This window comes from Galeopterus variegatus, unplaced genomic scaffold (assembly GCF_000696425.1).
Source record: "Galeopterus variegatus unplaced genomic scaffold, G_variegatus-3.0.2 Scaffold276, whole genome shotgun sequence".
Taxonomy (NCBI): Eukaryota; Metazoa; Chordata; class Mammalia; order Dermoptera; family Cynocephalidae; genus Galeopterus; species Galeopterus variegatus.
Window position 1 is genome coordinate 477249 of NW_007726387.1, and position 14875 is coordinate 492123.

At 34.6% G+C, this 14875-nt stretch overlaps 1 protein-coding gene across 1 annotated transcript in view; it reads right to left on the minus strand.

Annotated features, from left to right (window-relative positions):
• Positions 1-3688: 3688 nt before the first annotated feature.
• The window catches only part of SPPL2A (signal peptide peptidase like 2A), a 79229-nt gene continuing 68042 nt past the window's right edge, over positions 3689-14875 (minus strand). The window contains exons 14-15 of the mRNA XM_008566922.1: positions 12909-13066; positions 3689-3763 (exon numbers count right to left, since the gene is read on the minus strand). Of these exons, the coding sequence (XP_008565144.1) occupies positions 3689-3763; positions 12909-13066 (233 nt within the window). The remainder of the gene's footprint in view (positions 3764-12908; positions 13067-14875) is intronic.

A 14875-nucleotide genomic window follows, 5' to 3' on the forward strand; every position in this document is an offset into this window, starting at 1 on the left:
TTTCCTCCCAGTGAACATTTTTATATACAAAGGCCATCCTAAATATGAAAAAATTAAGTGAGAAAATTTGTATTTATGATCTTCACTATCATATGGCCTATATATTACCCTGTCAATGATTTTTTTTTACGCTGAAAAATCAGTATTCTAACACGAGTACCAAAGTAGAAGATCAAATTCCAAAAGGTTGAGTGATTTGATTCAAGTCTCTTGAATTTGACTTTATTTGCATTGCTCTCACCTAAACTCCTTTAAAATTATCCTCTGAGGGTAAATAGGGCACTGAAAATGAATTTTCTGAACTGTAGAATTAGTTATTTGGCATCACCTTGAATAAATTCAACCTTTTTCTTTGTAAATGGGAAACTGTAAAGCCTTTCAAGTACATTCCACTAACCTGAAATAAAATTCCTATGTTTTTGAAATTTCATTGGTTGAGATTGGGCTGCAATTTTGGAGACCAAGCTTAAATAAATTAGTTCAAATATTTTTCAGTCAAATGTGAAAATAATTTTTGTTTATATTAAAGCAGAATTGAAAGAGCAAAGAAAACTGGAAAGCTCATTTGTATTTACTATAAACGTACCAATTCACCAAAATCTCTATGGACATGTAACAGAAATAGATCAATGCCAATAGCAGATGGATTAAAGTTCTCTTCCTTCGAAAGAGAAATTAATTGCAGACTCTACTAATAAGGAATTGCTTACCTAAAGCAATCTACAAGCTAGAAGAAAATATAAGGTATTAGAATATGAAGGTTTTTCCCCCCCACAAACTAAACTAAACTGTGGTAAAAATAACCCACATTACAATTTGAGATAATTAGTAATTTGTTTGATATGCCACAAAAATGTTCATAGGGACTTTCTAACCAAGAAATAATACTTTTTTTTTTTTTGCAACAAATAGTTTCTCTTCCCCTGAAAGTTACTGGTGGTGGGAGGGCAAGAGAGAAAGAGATGATATAGCTTTTTAAAGCTGAGTTTTCATCTCTCCTATCTTTTGTTCATTTTGATTTCCAAAATTAAATATTTCTGCACTTTAATTCATTTAAATAACTATTTTCTGCTAGATTGCCAAACAGATTGTTTATATACAATATAAAGTTGACACTGAGGATGAAGAAACTTAAGGAATTTCACTTTTTATTTCTTATTTCTATTTAATCAATAAGATTTTTTTTTTTCGTGGCTGGCCAGTACAGGGATCTGAACCTTTGACCTTGGTGTTATCAGCACCACACTCTAACCAACTGAGCTAACCTGGCCAGCCCTAATCAATAAGATTTTAATAGCAAACTAGAACAAGGTTATACCTTCTTGACAACTAATGGTTGGAAAAAGTAGAATTTTTTTTTAAAAGATGACCGGTAAGGGGATCTTAACCCTTGACTTGGTGTTGTCAGCACCACGCTCTCCCAGTGAGCTAACTGGCCATCCATATATAGGATCTGAACCCGTGGCCTTGGTGTTATCAGCATCACACTCTCCCAAGCGAGCCACGGGCCGGCCCTGGAAAAAGTAGAATTTTTTTTTAAAAGATGACCGGTAAGGGGATCTTAACCCTTGACTTGGTGTTGTCAGCACCACGCTCTCCCAGTGAGCTAACTGGCCATCCATATATAGGATCTGAACCCATGGCCTTGGTGTTATCAGCATCACACTCTCCCAAGCGAGCCACGGGCCGGCCCTGGAAAAAGTAGAATTTGTATCAGATAACTCAGATCTCAGATTTCTAGATGTACTAGTTAATGTGCTATTCTGAAGCAAAATGTATATTAAGAAATTAAAGCATTAATTACTTCTGCAGTTATATGAAACCAAATTATTTTTGAGAAACTGTCTTATTTCAACACAGTAAAAAAATATCCCAGTAATTTTCTTTAATATTCTTCATAAAATGTGGTTGAGGCTTTTGTATATCTTAAATCTGGGATGAGAGCACAGATAATTTTACTAAAAAAGCGGTATTTTGGCAAACATTTTATTGATATAAATAAAAATACAGTTGGAATTTTAAAATGGCACTTAATCTGTTCTTCTCTCTATCAGAGTCTGCCAAATAAATTAGATTCCTTGGAAGAAATTCAAACTTGATACAATAGAGGCAAAATTAAGAGTAACCCTTACTTGTCAGATAAGTCATCTGGCGTAAACAAAAGGACCCACAACTATATTAAGTAGAAAGAATAGAGCTTCTCTATTTGCAATTTATTCAGCAAAAGTTAACAAAAGCATCTAATACTGAATTTAATTCAAACATCAAAGATCTGATCCATTTTAAAAGGCATTAGTTTCATCTTTTAATAAGCTGAACTGGCCTTAGAATGAAAGATCATAGATCTGTTCACATATTCGCACATTATTTACACAGAGATGCAAAATCCTGCTGAGTCATATCTGAGACTTAGCAAAGAATGAGAAAAAGGATTTTTTCAACTGAAAGGTACCAGAATGATTAACTGGTTTAACCTACTTATTTTGTAGATGTGAAATCTGAGATATAAGTGTCTTGGGCTGAGGCAAATTACTCAAACTCTTCCTTACATTGTAATTAAACTAACATCCAGACTCCCACCTTTTGTCTCCAATTTTTTCCTTTGAACCACATTTTGTACAGTAATAAGTTATCCTCTGCCAAGGTTAACGGTGGTTGCCTATGGGAAAGGAATGCGAATCATGAAAAATAAAACGTCAGGGGGAAGGAGGGACAAATTGTTAGGGATGTTACACTCATCAATAGAACCAAATTTCCAAGATTAGAAATACCAAGGCGAAACTGAATGTTAGTACAGAAATTTAAGCTACATCTTCAAGGAAATGGCAGGCCACTAAAAACTGGATTTCGGTTTTTGTGTCCTTTTAATGACTAGTTTTATATATTATATTTCTCTATATCTGGGAAAATATTCTAATATAATACATGTTCAGTCTGATGTAATTTAGGTTCTCAAGTTTAAAAAGGACTGGGTTCTTAAAAAAACTTATACTACAAAAATATGCATTTATATTTATTCCCAAACTATATAGTTCTAACCTCTGCAGTGATGTAAGGTCCAAATTGTCACTGTTGAACTGCCTTCTTGCAGGGTCTTAATTAGTTATTTCTATAGAGCAGATAAAATTTGCATAATTCTTAACAGTAAAATCTGTTCAGAAACTCACTTTGACAGTAATACTTTTTTTTTTTTGTCCTTTTTGAGACCGGCCGCACCACGCTCAGCCAGTGAGTGCTGTGAGCGCACCGGTCACCCCTATATAGGATCCGAACCCGCGGCAGGAGCGCTGCTGCGCTCCCAGCGCCACACTCTCACGAGTGCGCCACGGGCTTGGCCCACACAGTAATACTTTTATCTATCATTAGAGTTCAAAGAAACAGATCTCAGTAAGAAAAGTACAGGGGTGAGTGAAGGCATTTCTGTTTTTTAGAAAAATATACTGTATATGATACATCCTGGAAATTACACAGACCTTATGCTTTTATTTAATGGGAAGGCACAACTTTAACATAATTAAAAGCAAATGCATTTTAATTATTTATAATGTAATTATCAGTACCACCTCAAAAAAATATACATTTGCAAGTATATCATTGAAGATTCAGATTGTCAATTCAAAAGTCAATTTAAAAAGTCAAACTCTATTTGTAGAAAATTAATGAAACATTATTGCAAGTCCACATAATATTATTGTTGGACAATCTGTTCACCAGCAGTCACAGGGTTTTCTTCGTTTGTTGCATAGTCCAGTTGGTCCATCATCTAGACACAAATAAAAGATGTTAGGAAATGCATATTTTCAATTCATTCCCAATATTCACTAATTTTGCAAAAGATTCCTAGTTTTTACAAAATACACAGATAGCTCCATGGAACTGAGCTTTCCTTTTGGAGCCCTGTTTTAGTTCAACATCCATACTCTTATGGAGATGGTCAGGGTGACAGCGAACCTTCCAGGAAGCCTAATCATAACACTCAGGGCCAATATGATCATTGCTTTCTCTGGATCTTCCATTACCTGTTTCCCCAATATGAATGCTACCCTTCATGGCACTGGGAACTTCACCACAAAAGGAAGATATTCCTGACACTTATTCCAGGCAGTATCTACTTGTAGAAGTGGAAGTTCAGTTTCGGTGGAAACTAAAAATGGCCCCAAAAGTCACTGTAAGAATATATGCTGGTTCTGAGACAGTGTGACCTTATTGACACCTTGAACAGGGCTTAAGATAAGAATAATACATAAAATTTTAGAAACATTATATAATAAAAATTTCTACTAAAAAACAAACTTGAAGGCACTTAAATGATATCTCAAAACAAAATCAAGAATACATTTGCTATAGACTATTTTAGAGGAATCAGTAGTTAAACTTTCCTCAAATGGTCACTTCAGCTCTACCCCTATTCCCACTGAAATCTTTTTATATTTGTGAATGAAGAAGAAACTGCTTAAATGCTTTCAGTGTTTTTACCCTGTTTTTCAGATAAAATTACTTAAAAATAGCAAAAAGTACTTAATGTCTTTGTGAAGATTATCAGACTCTGACTAGTGATTAAATTTCAGTATTGTGATGTACTCTTTTTCTTCTCCTTTATCAAGAATTAGAAGAAGGAAAGACCAGCAAGGTACATGTACCTATTTCTGTAAACTGGCTCTAAAAGCTTTAGTGTTTTTTTTGGAAGAGGAAGAAGAGGCAGGGATCATTTCCAAATGGGATCTCTGGACTTGTACAACATAAGCTGAGGCTTTCAGCCATCTCAACTAAAGGAGACAGCTTATAAAACCCAAACCTGCTGATACTCTATGAGTCATCTCAAGTCCCCAAACAGTGAGTTTTGAAGTCCTCTACTTGCCAAAGATATCCCCTAGATTAAGGTAGTTACATGTTCATAGTATTTCTAGGGAGAAAAAAAAAAAAAGCCAGATCAAGACAAGTAACATTATGCACTTCAATACATGAACTTCAATACATGAAGTTGTTGAACGGTTAACTTTAGTCACAATTTAAATGAAGGAGGTGAAAGAAGAAGCATGTAAGATATTTATGCCCCTTTCCTTCTAAAAATTTAAAAGCTCTGATTGTAAGAGGCTGGAGCTGTGGGTAGAGAGAACTGAAGCATCCTCAGCAGAATGGATGGTGGGGAAATAATCTTTCTTCCCCAAGACTACTTACCCTGGTAACTGTAACCTAATGAAATAATAGCCTACATACCATAAATTATAACATGCCTCTTCTTTCCTAATCCCCAGGTAACTCATTGGCACTATAATCTAATCCCTAAATATAACAGTATGTTAATTTTTAAAAAACTTTCAAAGTCAACTTATTGAGAAGTAAGCATCTGTTCTCCTTATTCTTTACTGACTTTCAATAAAAACTATATAGAAACATAGGAGAAAACCTGAAGTTTTAAAAAACACAATAAATTAACATACGTAATGAATTCATAATATTTGTAAATAGGCAAGCTCAGTTTGGAAAAATATTCTTTGAAATTGGGTTAACTAATCTGGCATTTTCTAATAGCTCTGCTTATTTTACCAATCTGCAAGCACAGTCTAATAAAACACTCATTAAAGCAGGGTAACTGGAGAGTTGTTGATACTAAAGCAGAGTCATTTTAAGTATCTCTGTATTATGACTTAGTTACAGCTTGTGACTTCTAAAAATAATTGGAAGTACTAGTGACATTTCACAGAGACGAACTCATTGTTTACTGGTTATCAACCAACTGAAAATTTACTACCCACCCAGAGTAAAGCAGCCCATTGGAGACCGCTGCATAAATCTAAGTCTACTGATTTAGTATTAGAAACAAACAAACAAATCCTCTAAAATGATTTCTCTTCATTGTTCTATATGTTAAAGTAATTATGACTCTCCTTTATTTTTCTCTCTAGAAAAAAAATACCTTTATTTACTTTACACTACTTAGAATTAAGATTTTGAGTAAAATCAAAAGAGTGGAAGTAAGTATTGTAGCTCTTGAAGCATTCCAGAAAAAAAAAGTTCATAAGAAATATAGTATAACTAGCTTCAGGCTGTAGAAAAGAATTTATAATTAAGATTTCCAAATTAGTATTATTTTTGCAAAATCCTATGGAAACGTTACTTCTTTTGATTAGAGAAAGTCACAGAAAGGGCTAAAAGACTCTAAGTAAAATACTAAAGTATTTCTATGAAGTCTCCAAGTTATGAACAAATGAGGTCTAATTTGTCCATTGAAAACAGCAGAAAAAGTCAGTCAGGGCTACTCGTGACATTAAAAAAGTCTTCAGTGGAAAGTCCTGCTTTTTACTACCACTATTCTTGCACTCAACTCAAATACGGGGCATTTAGAATGAACCAAATGATTCATAGCATAAACAAATTTGCCATCACCTTAGATTCTAACTTTATTTTATACTACTTATTTACATTTGATTATTTCAAAACATTAGCAAAAACTTTTGGTACTTACAAAAATGATTGTATATAAAGCCTGTAGAGATAAAAGTCTAATTTAATGTTTTAAAAGTGCTTCACTTTTACAATAGCATATGGCAATTATGGTAACTTTATGAGGGCTGCTGAAACAGAATCAGGAAGCTTATACACACACACACAAAAGTGACTAAAGGTCAGTGGATTAAGGATCAAACATTGTAGTTGCATTGCATGAAGAATTTCAATAACATTAACTGAGAATGGACAGTGTATAAGCACTGGTATAAGCACTGTGGGTTCCTAACACCTAAGAGCTAAACTTAGCGAGGAAGGCATACATAAATACGTACACTGCAGGGTGGATGTTAATAAGTATTTAAATACAAAGTCTGAAAAAATACAGGGGAGGGTAAACCTAATTTCAATGGGAGGATTTAATTTCTTCTAATTTTTTGGAGATCTTCTTGGAGAAGGCAGATTTTGAGTGGGGAGTTAAATAAGGAATTTCTGAAAACAAACTGACAAAGCTTTGAAGATGATGGAGGTTGGGAGAGAAGAGGAAAAGGATTATTACACTGTTAGCCTAAGAAATTAACCAGGTCCAACCCTCAAACCTACCCCACAGGGGGCCAAATCAAGTCTCCCTCTATTTTACCAGGCTTGTTGAGGTTCCCCACTCTACTTTAGAAGTCTCTGCCTAGACTTTCCTGATTTCAACAACCACCTGTCTCACCAACCCTTGGGCTAACCTACCACTATGGATTACTTATTCTCCTACCTGCCTGTAATTCCAACCTCATTTTATGGATGAGGAAACAGTCTTCAGAGATTAAATAATTTGCCAGAACTGATGCCAAAGACTATAATATACTGTCTCCCAGAAATGACAACATTCAAATTAAACTAATTTTGACGTAAAAGTTTGAACATAGGTAATGAGAGATTTTCTTTTTCATATAAACAAGAAAGTAATTTTGCAAAGGCACTGCTTTATATAACTTCCAAAAATGCTAGTTTTCTGAAAAATTGACTCTCTCCTGAAAGCAATTTTTAATATTCTGCAACTAATTTACCTAAAATTCCAACAAATGTCCATTCTTCATATTTCAAAATTTACTGCACAATGGGAAAATGACCAAGTCTAAACAGAATTTTTTCTCTGCAGTTCTTGGATGATGGCTCAAGATTTGTTCTTTCACAAATAAGTTAAAAAAACCAGAATTAACAAAAATCCAAAGTTTTAACATACAAACCAGGAAAATGAAAAATCTAGTTAATGAACTGAAAAATAACCAAACCAACAAATAAATCAAAACAAAAAACCCCAACTCCTACAAATAATGATAGCAAATACATTTACAGTGCTTATGATGCCATAGGTACTATTCTAAGCAATATGCATATATTAACACATTTAATTGTCACAACAAGCTTCTGAAGTAGGTTATTATCCCATTTTACATTGGAGGAAACTGAGGCACCAAGAAGCTAAGTAACTTGACTAAGGTCACGTAGCTAATAATTAACAAGATCAGAATTCAAATTTAGGCAGTCTGGCACCAAACTCTATGCTCTTTACTACTATGTGTTATTTTGTATTCTGAATGTCTTATCTAATAAAATTATGATACCACCCTGCAAAAGTGAGAAGTTTATATCCAAAGTCGGCCTAAGTTTTCAGATACTTTTAATTTCAGTTTTTTTTTTTTTTTTTGGCAGCTTGGAATCCTTGACCTTGGTGTTATAAACACCATGCTCTAACCAACTGAGCTAATTGGCCAGCCTATTCTCAGATACTTTATTTATTTATTTAACTAAAACATAAGTGGTTATACATATTTGTGGGGTACAGAGTTGACTATCAATACTTGTATATAATATGTGATGATCAAATCAGGATAATTAGCATATCCATCATTACAAAAGGTAATCATTCTGTGTGTCTATTAACCAATTTCTTGCTAATTCCTTTTCACTTCCCCTTTCCCACCTTTCTAACACAGATCTGTTCTCTCTTTCTGTTTTTAGATACTTTAAAATAGATTTTCCTACAATCAATTGCCTTATTTAGCTAGTAGGTAATGTGGTGAAGTCCCTGAAGTTGCCCTCTGGGGCTAGTACTGCTTTGTGTCCAGCTGCAGTAATCAATCCCTTTATAGGTAGTTACTGTGAAGTAGAATCATATTTTTTTTCAAGATCATGATTTTTACCATGATGGCCAAAAGCAGTGCATTTGTTCATAGGGAATATAAATGTACCCCTTGGTTGAATTCCTTCCTTACCTATTACCCTCTTTGTCTCAATGAAGATCAAGGAGAGAGAAAGGAGGAAAGATGCTAGAATAATGAGAGAAACAAATGAGCTATAGAGTATTTCCAAAGAAATGCAATGTTAATGCATTTATGTATACAAGAACTCTAAATTTCAACTATTTCCAGCGTAGGTTAGCATAAAAAGGTCTGGAAGCTATATACAGACTGTTCAAAACAGCTACCTCTTAAGGACTGGGGTTGGGGAATAGAATGGTTAGAAAAGGGCCTTCCATTTTTACTTTGGACACTTTTATATTGCTTGTTTAAAAAATGCAAACATGTATTACTTTGTAATTAAAATCCAAAAAAGAAAAATTATTGAGGTTAAAACAGGGTTAGGGACTATGTAAAGATTTTAGTACAGTAACTGCCAATAGTAATATTAACCTATAAGTCATTAAAATAGAACAAAGAGGGTCAGAAGTATGGTAATGAACATCTTTTCACATCAATTTTACCCAAATTTTTAATCATTTTCTGAATAATCCCTTAAAGAGAAATTATTGGGTCAAAGTAAATGATAAAGTATGGTTGATATATATGATAGAGTATTATACAGCCATTAAAATGATTTTTATAAGGAATTTTAAGTGAAGTAACACAAAAATGCAATGAAAAAGCAAGATAGAGACCAATGTATAGTTATCACCCACCCACCTATCCATTTATCTACAGAAAACATAGAAGGAAATTAACTTAAACCTTAAATACCTCTAGGTGGTGGGATTATGGGTGAGCTTAATTTTCTTCTTGTATTTGTTCATATTTTCTAAATTTTCTATAATAAGCACATATTTTTATAATAAAATACTTTAAGAGCTGTTATAAAGGGTAGGAAAAAACTTTATAAGTAAAGATAAAATGCTGTTGATGAAAATAATGAGAGGGCTGGACAGTTAGCTCAGTTGGTTAAAGCAAGGTGTTAAAACACCAAGGTCAAGGGTTTGGATGCCCTTACTGGCTAGTCACAGAAAGAAAAAACAAAAAAGAAAGAAAGAAAATATTAAGAAGTATAAATAATTCTGTAAGATAACACCTGTGCTCTCAGTAACAGTCCCAAATTTAAACTGTAACCTAAACAAAGACTTATTAATGCCAACCCTCAACAAAATTTCCCCATGTGCTTGTCTTCCTCATCCTGATTTACCTCACAGTTAATCAGATAAGTGCCCCTAACAGTAGATACCTTTCTCACAGTTCTGTCCTGAGTCTTTTCTTCTCTCTGCATTCCCCCTTACTCACTTTGTATGTTAATGGCACTCCCAAATTTCTAGCCAAGTCTGTCTCCTGGTCACACGCATTTATTACACTGCCTATTATTTCTCTCTTCTTGGTGGTCCTATAGGTACTTTGAATGTACAACATTGAATTCATATCCAACATGTAACATGTCCAACAATGAATTCATCTTCTTGTTGCCCTTGCTTTATCTTGGTGAATAGTATTATCATCTACCCACTTAGTTTCCCAAGCCACAAACCCTGGACTCCACTTCCTTTTCCTCTCCCCACACTGAATCCATCACCAGTCCCCATTAATTATGCCTCTAAATTTTTCTTGACTTTGCTCACTTCTCTCCATCCTACTACCTTAATAATTAAAGCTAATATCACTTCTCATCACAACAGTCGCCCCTGGTTTTGCTCCACTTTCTAGATTTCTTAATATCCTTAAATGGTCTGCAGTGCTTTTAGGAAAGAGTCCAAACTCTTTAACGTGGCTTGTAAGACCCTATAGGCTCTTACCCTTGCACTTCTATCTCCAGCTTTCATTTCCTGCAGCTCCCCTACCCTTACTCAACATTATAGTCATTCCAAACTTTACTTGGTTCTTAAAATGTGTCATGCTTTCTTCCCTCTGGGTCTTTGAAGAGATAGTTTCTCCAAGGTGGAACACATGGCTCAATCTTAAAGTCTCAACATAAATTTAACATTCTTTAGGAAGTTTCCCCAAATCCCCCATGACCCTGTCTTAAAACCACAAGCACTGGATGTCCAATCTCCAGCTTTCATGGCACCTACTATAACCAAAATATTAATCCCACTTTATTGTTAGTGACTCTATCTGCATTCCCCCCAGTCTATAACTTTCAAGAGGCCATGAGAATAGGCCTATTTCTTTTTTTTTTTTTCGTTAAATTTTTATTTTGTCAATATACAATGTATATGATTATTATGGCCCATCACCAACACCTCCCTTCCTCCTCCCTCTCTCCCCTCCCCCCCAAGAATGTCCTTTCCGTTTGCTTGTTGTAACAACTTCAAAAAAGTATAGTTGTTATATCTTCTTCCCCCTCCACCGATTATTTTGTGTGTGTATGTGGGTGAATTAATTTGTTTATTTTTAGCTCCCACCAATGAGTGAGAACATGTGGTATTTCTTTTTCTCTGCCTGACTCGTTTCACTCAATATTATTCTCTCAAGGTCCATCCATGTTGTTGCAAATGGCAGTATTTCATTCGTTTTTATAGCTGAGTAGTATTCCATTGTGTAGATATACCACATTTTCCATATCCACTCATCCGATGATGGACATTTGGGCTGATTCCAGCTCTTGGCTATTGTGAAGAGTGCTGCAATGAACATTGGGAAACAAGTATACCTTCGACTTGATGATTTCCATTCCTTTGGATATATTCCCAGCAGTGAAATAGCTGGGTCATATGGTAGATCAATCTGCAACTGTTTGAGGAACCTCCAAACCATTTTCCATAGGGGTTGCACCATTATGCATTCCCACCAACAATGTAAGAGAGTTCCTTTTTCTCCGCAACCACACCAGCATTTATCTTTCAGCATCTTTTGGATTTTGGCCATCCTAACTGGGGTGAGATGGTATCTCAGTGTGGTTTTGATTTGCATTTCCCGGATGCTGAGTGATGTTGAGCATTTTTTCATATGACTGTTGGCCATTTGCATATCTTCTTTAGAGAAATGCTTACTTAGCTCTTTTGCCCATTTTTTAATTGGGTTGCTTGTTTTTTTCTTGTAAAGTTGTTTGAGTTCTTTATATATTCTGGATATTAGTCCTTTGTCAGACATGTATTTTGCAAATATTTTCTCCCACTCTGTTGGCTGTCTTTTAGCTCTGTTAATTGTTTCTTTTGCTGTGCAGAAACTTTTCAGTTTGATATAGTCCCATTTGTTTATTTTTCCTTTGGTTGCCCATGCTTTTGGGGTCATATTCATGAAGTCTGTGCCCAGCCCTATTTGCTGAAGGGTTTCTCCTATATTTTCTTTAATAAGTTTTATTGTTTCAGGGTGTATATTTAAATCCTTAATCCATTTTGAGTTGATTTTAGTAAATGGTGAGAGATGTGGGTCTAGTTTCAATCTCCTGCAAATGGATAACCAGTTATCCCAGCACCCTTTGCTGAAGAGGGAGTCCCGACCCCAGTGAATAGACTTAATGCCTTTGTCGAAGATCAAATGGCAGTAAGTGCGTGGGTTGATTTCAGGGTGCTCTATTCTATTCCATTGATCAGAGTCTCTGTTATTATACCAATACCATGCTGTTTTGGTTATTATAGCTTTGTAGTATAGTTTAAAGTCAGGTAGAGTAATACCTCCAGCTTTATTTTTTTTGCTCAGCGTTGCTTTGGCTATTCGTGGTCTTTTGTTATTCCAGATAAATGACTGTATAGTTCTTTCCATGTCAGAGAAAAATGTCATAGGAATTTTAATGGGGATTGCATTAAATTTGTAGATAACTTTGGGTAGTATAGTCATTTTCACTATATTGATTCTTCCAATCCAGGAGCATGGGATGTCTTTCCATCTTCTTGTATCCTCTCTAATTTCTCTCAGGAGTGGTTTATACTTCTTGTTATAGAGATTTTTCACATCCTTAGTTAGTTCAATTCCTAAGTATTTTATTTTTTTGGTGGCTATTGTGAATGGGCAGGCTTTCTTGATTTCTCTTTCTGCTTGTTCACTATTGGTGAAAAGAAATGCTACTGATTTTTGTGTGTTGATTTTGTATCCTGCTACTGTGCTGAACTCTTCGTGCCAGATGTTTTACTAAGCATTATATATAGAACCTAATCTTTTTCTTTCACATCTAATTTCCTTTTTAAACTTCCAAAAGCTTGTGATATAAATAGTGAGTATTAATTCTCCCTTTTTGATGGAAAAACTTGTCTTATTAATTAATGGCATTAGAACCCAGGACTCCTTATTTTTAGACCTTTGCCTTTTCCTCCAGACAATACAATTCAAGATAATAAAAAGAAAAATAAAAAATTTACCAATTGTGGAAGAAACATAGTATATAGAAGAACCAGACTGCACATCAAATCTTCTACAGTATGCAATCAGCAGACCTAAAAAAAAAACCCTCCACATTATTTTTAATTTTCTTAAACAACAGCAACATAAATTCAACTGTTAATTATGGTAGCAGTATATGTTGTATTATATTTAACTTTCATTTTTGTATTATGAAAACATTAAAGTACCTTGAATTCTGGGCAGAGTTTATATGCTAAATTTTTTAAACTTAATACCATATTTTAAATATTTCCTAAAGCCTTAAAACAGTTTTTAAAAACATAATTTTTATTAGCTGCTCAATATTCCATGTCACAGAGAAAATTTTTTAAATGTATCATTAAAAAATGTACAGTATTGAACAAATGAGATTACATCAAACTACAAAGATTCTACATAGCCAAGGAAACAATCAACAGACAAAGAGATAACCTACAGAATGAGAGAAAATATTTGCAAAATAATACTCGATAAGGGGTTAATATCCAAAACATATAAGAAATGCAAATAACTTAATAGTAAGAAAACAACCTGATTAAAAATTGGGTAAAGGATTTGAGTATACATTTCTCAAAAGAAGACATACAAATGGCCAACAGGTATATGAAAATATGCTCAAAATAACTAAGCAGAGAAATGTACATTAAAACCACAATGAGTATCACCTCAACCTCTTAGAATGGCTATTATCAAAAAGACAAAATATAACAAATGTTGGAGAGAATGTGGTAAAAAGGGAACCCATGCTCATTGTTTGTGGGAATGTAAATTAGTATAGCTATTTTGGAAGTATGGAGCTTCCTCAAAAAAAATAAATAAATAAAAATAGAACTACCATATGATCCAGCAATCCCACTACTGGGATTTTCCAAAGGAAAATAAAACCAGTACGTCAAAGAGTTACCTACACACCCATGCTCATCTCAGCATTATGTACAATAGCTAATATATAGATCAACCTAAGTGTCCATTAATGGATGAAAAAGTAAAGAAAATGTGGCATAGATACACAATAGGATACTATTCAACCCTAAAAGGGGGAAATTCTGTCATGTGTATCAAAATGGATGAACCTGGAGGACATTATGTTAAGTGAAATAAGCCAGACACAGAAAGACAAATACTGCATGATCTCACTTATATGTGGAATCTAAAAAAGTTGAACACATAGAAGTAGAGAGTAGAATGGTGGTTACCAAGGACTGGGGTGGAGGTGGAGGGTTAAGGAGATATTGGTCAAACAATACAAAATTTCAGTTAAATAGGAGAAATAAGTTCAAGAGATCTATTGTACAACATGGTGACTATAGTTAATAACAATTTATTATATTCTTGAAAATTGCTGTAGATTTTAAGTATTCTCACTACAAAAAAAATTCTGTTAACATATGTGCATATGTATATTAGCTCAATTTAGCCACTGCACAATGTACACAGTGAAGGTTAATTCTAGGTGTCAACTTGGTTAGATGAAGGAATGCTGAGAAACCTGTAAAGCAATCTTTTAAGGTGGGCCCGTGAGGGTGTTTCCAGCGGATATTAGTATGAGTGCAATTGGACTGGGTGGGAAAGACCCACCCTCAATGTGGGTGGGAACCATCCAATCCGCTGGGGGTCCTGAGAGAACAAAAGACAGGGGAAAGAGGCGAAGCTCTCTCTTGATCTGCTGGAGCTGGGATACACTCTTCTCTCCTGTCCATGGAAATCAGAGCTTGAGACTCTTCAGCTTTTCGGTTCCAGAACTTACACCAAGGACACCAGCAGCTTCCCTGGTTTTGAGGCCTTTGGACTTGGACTGAGCCACGCTACCAGCATCCAGTTTGCAGACGGCCTATCCTGGGACTTTTCTTCATAGTTGCGTG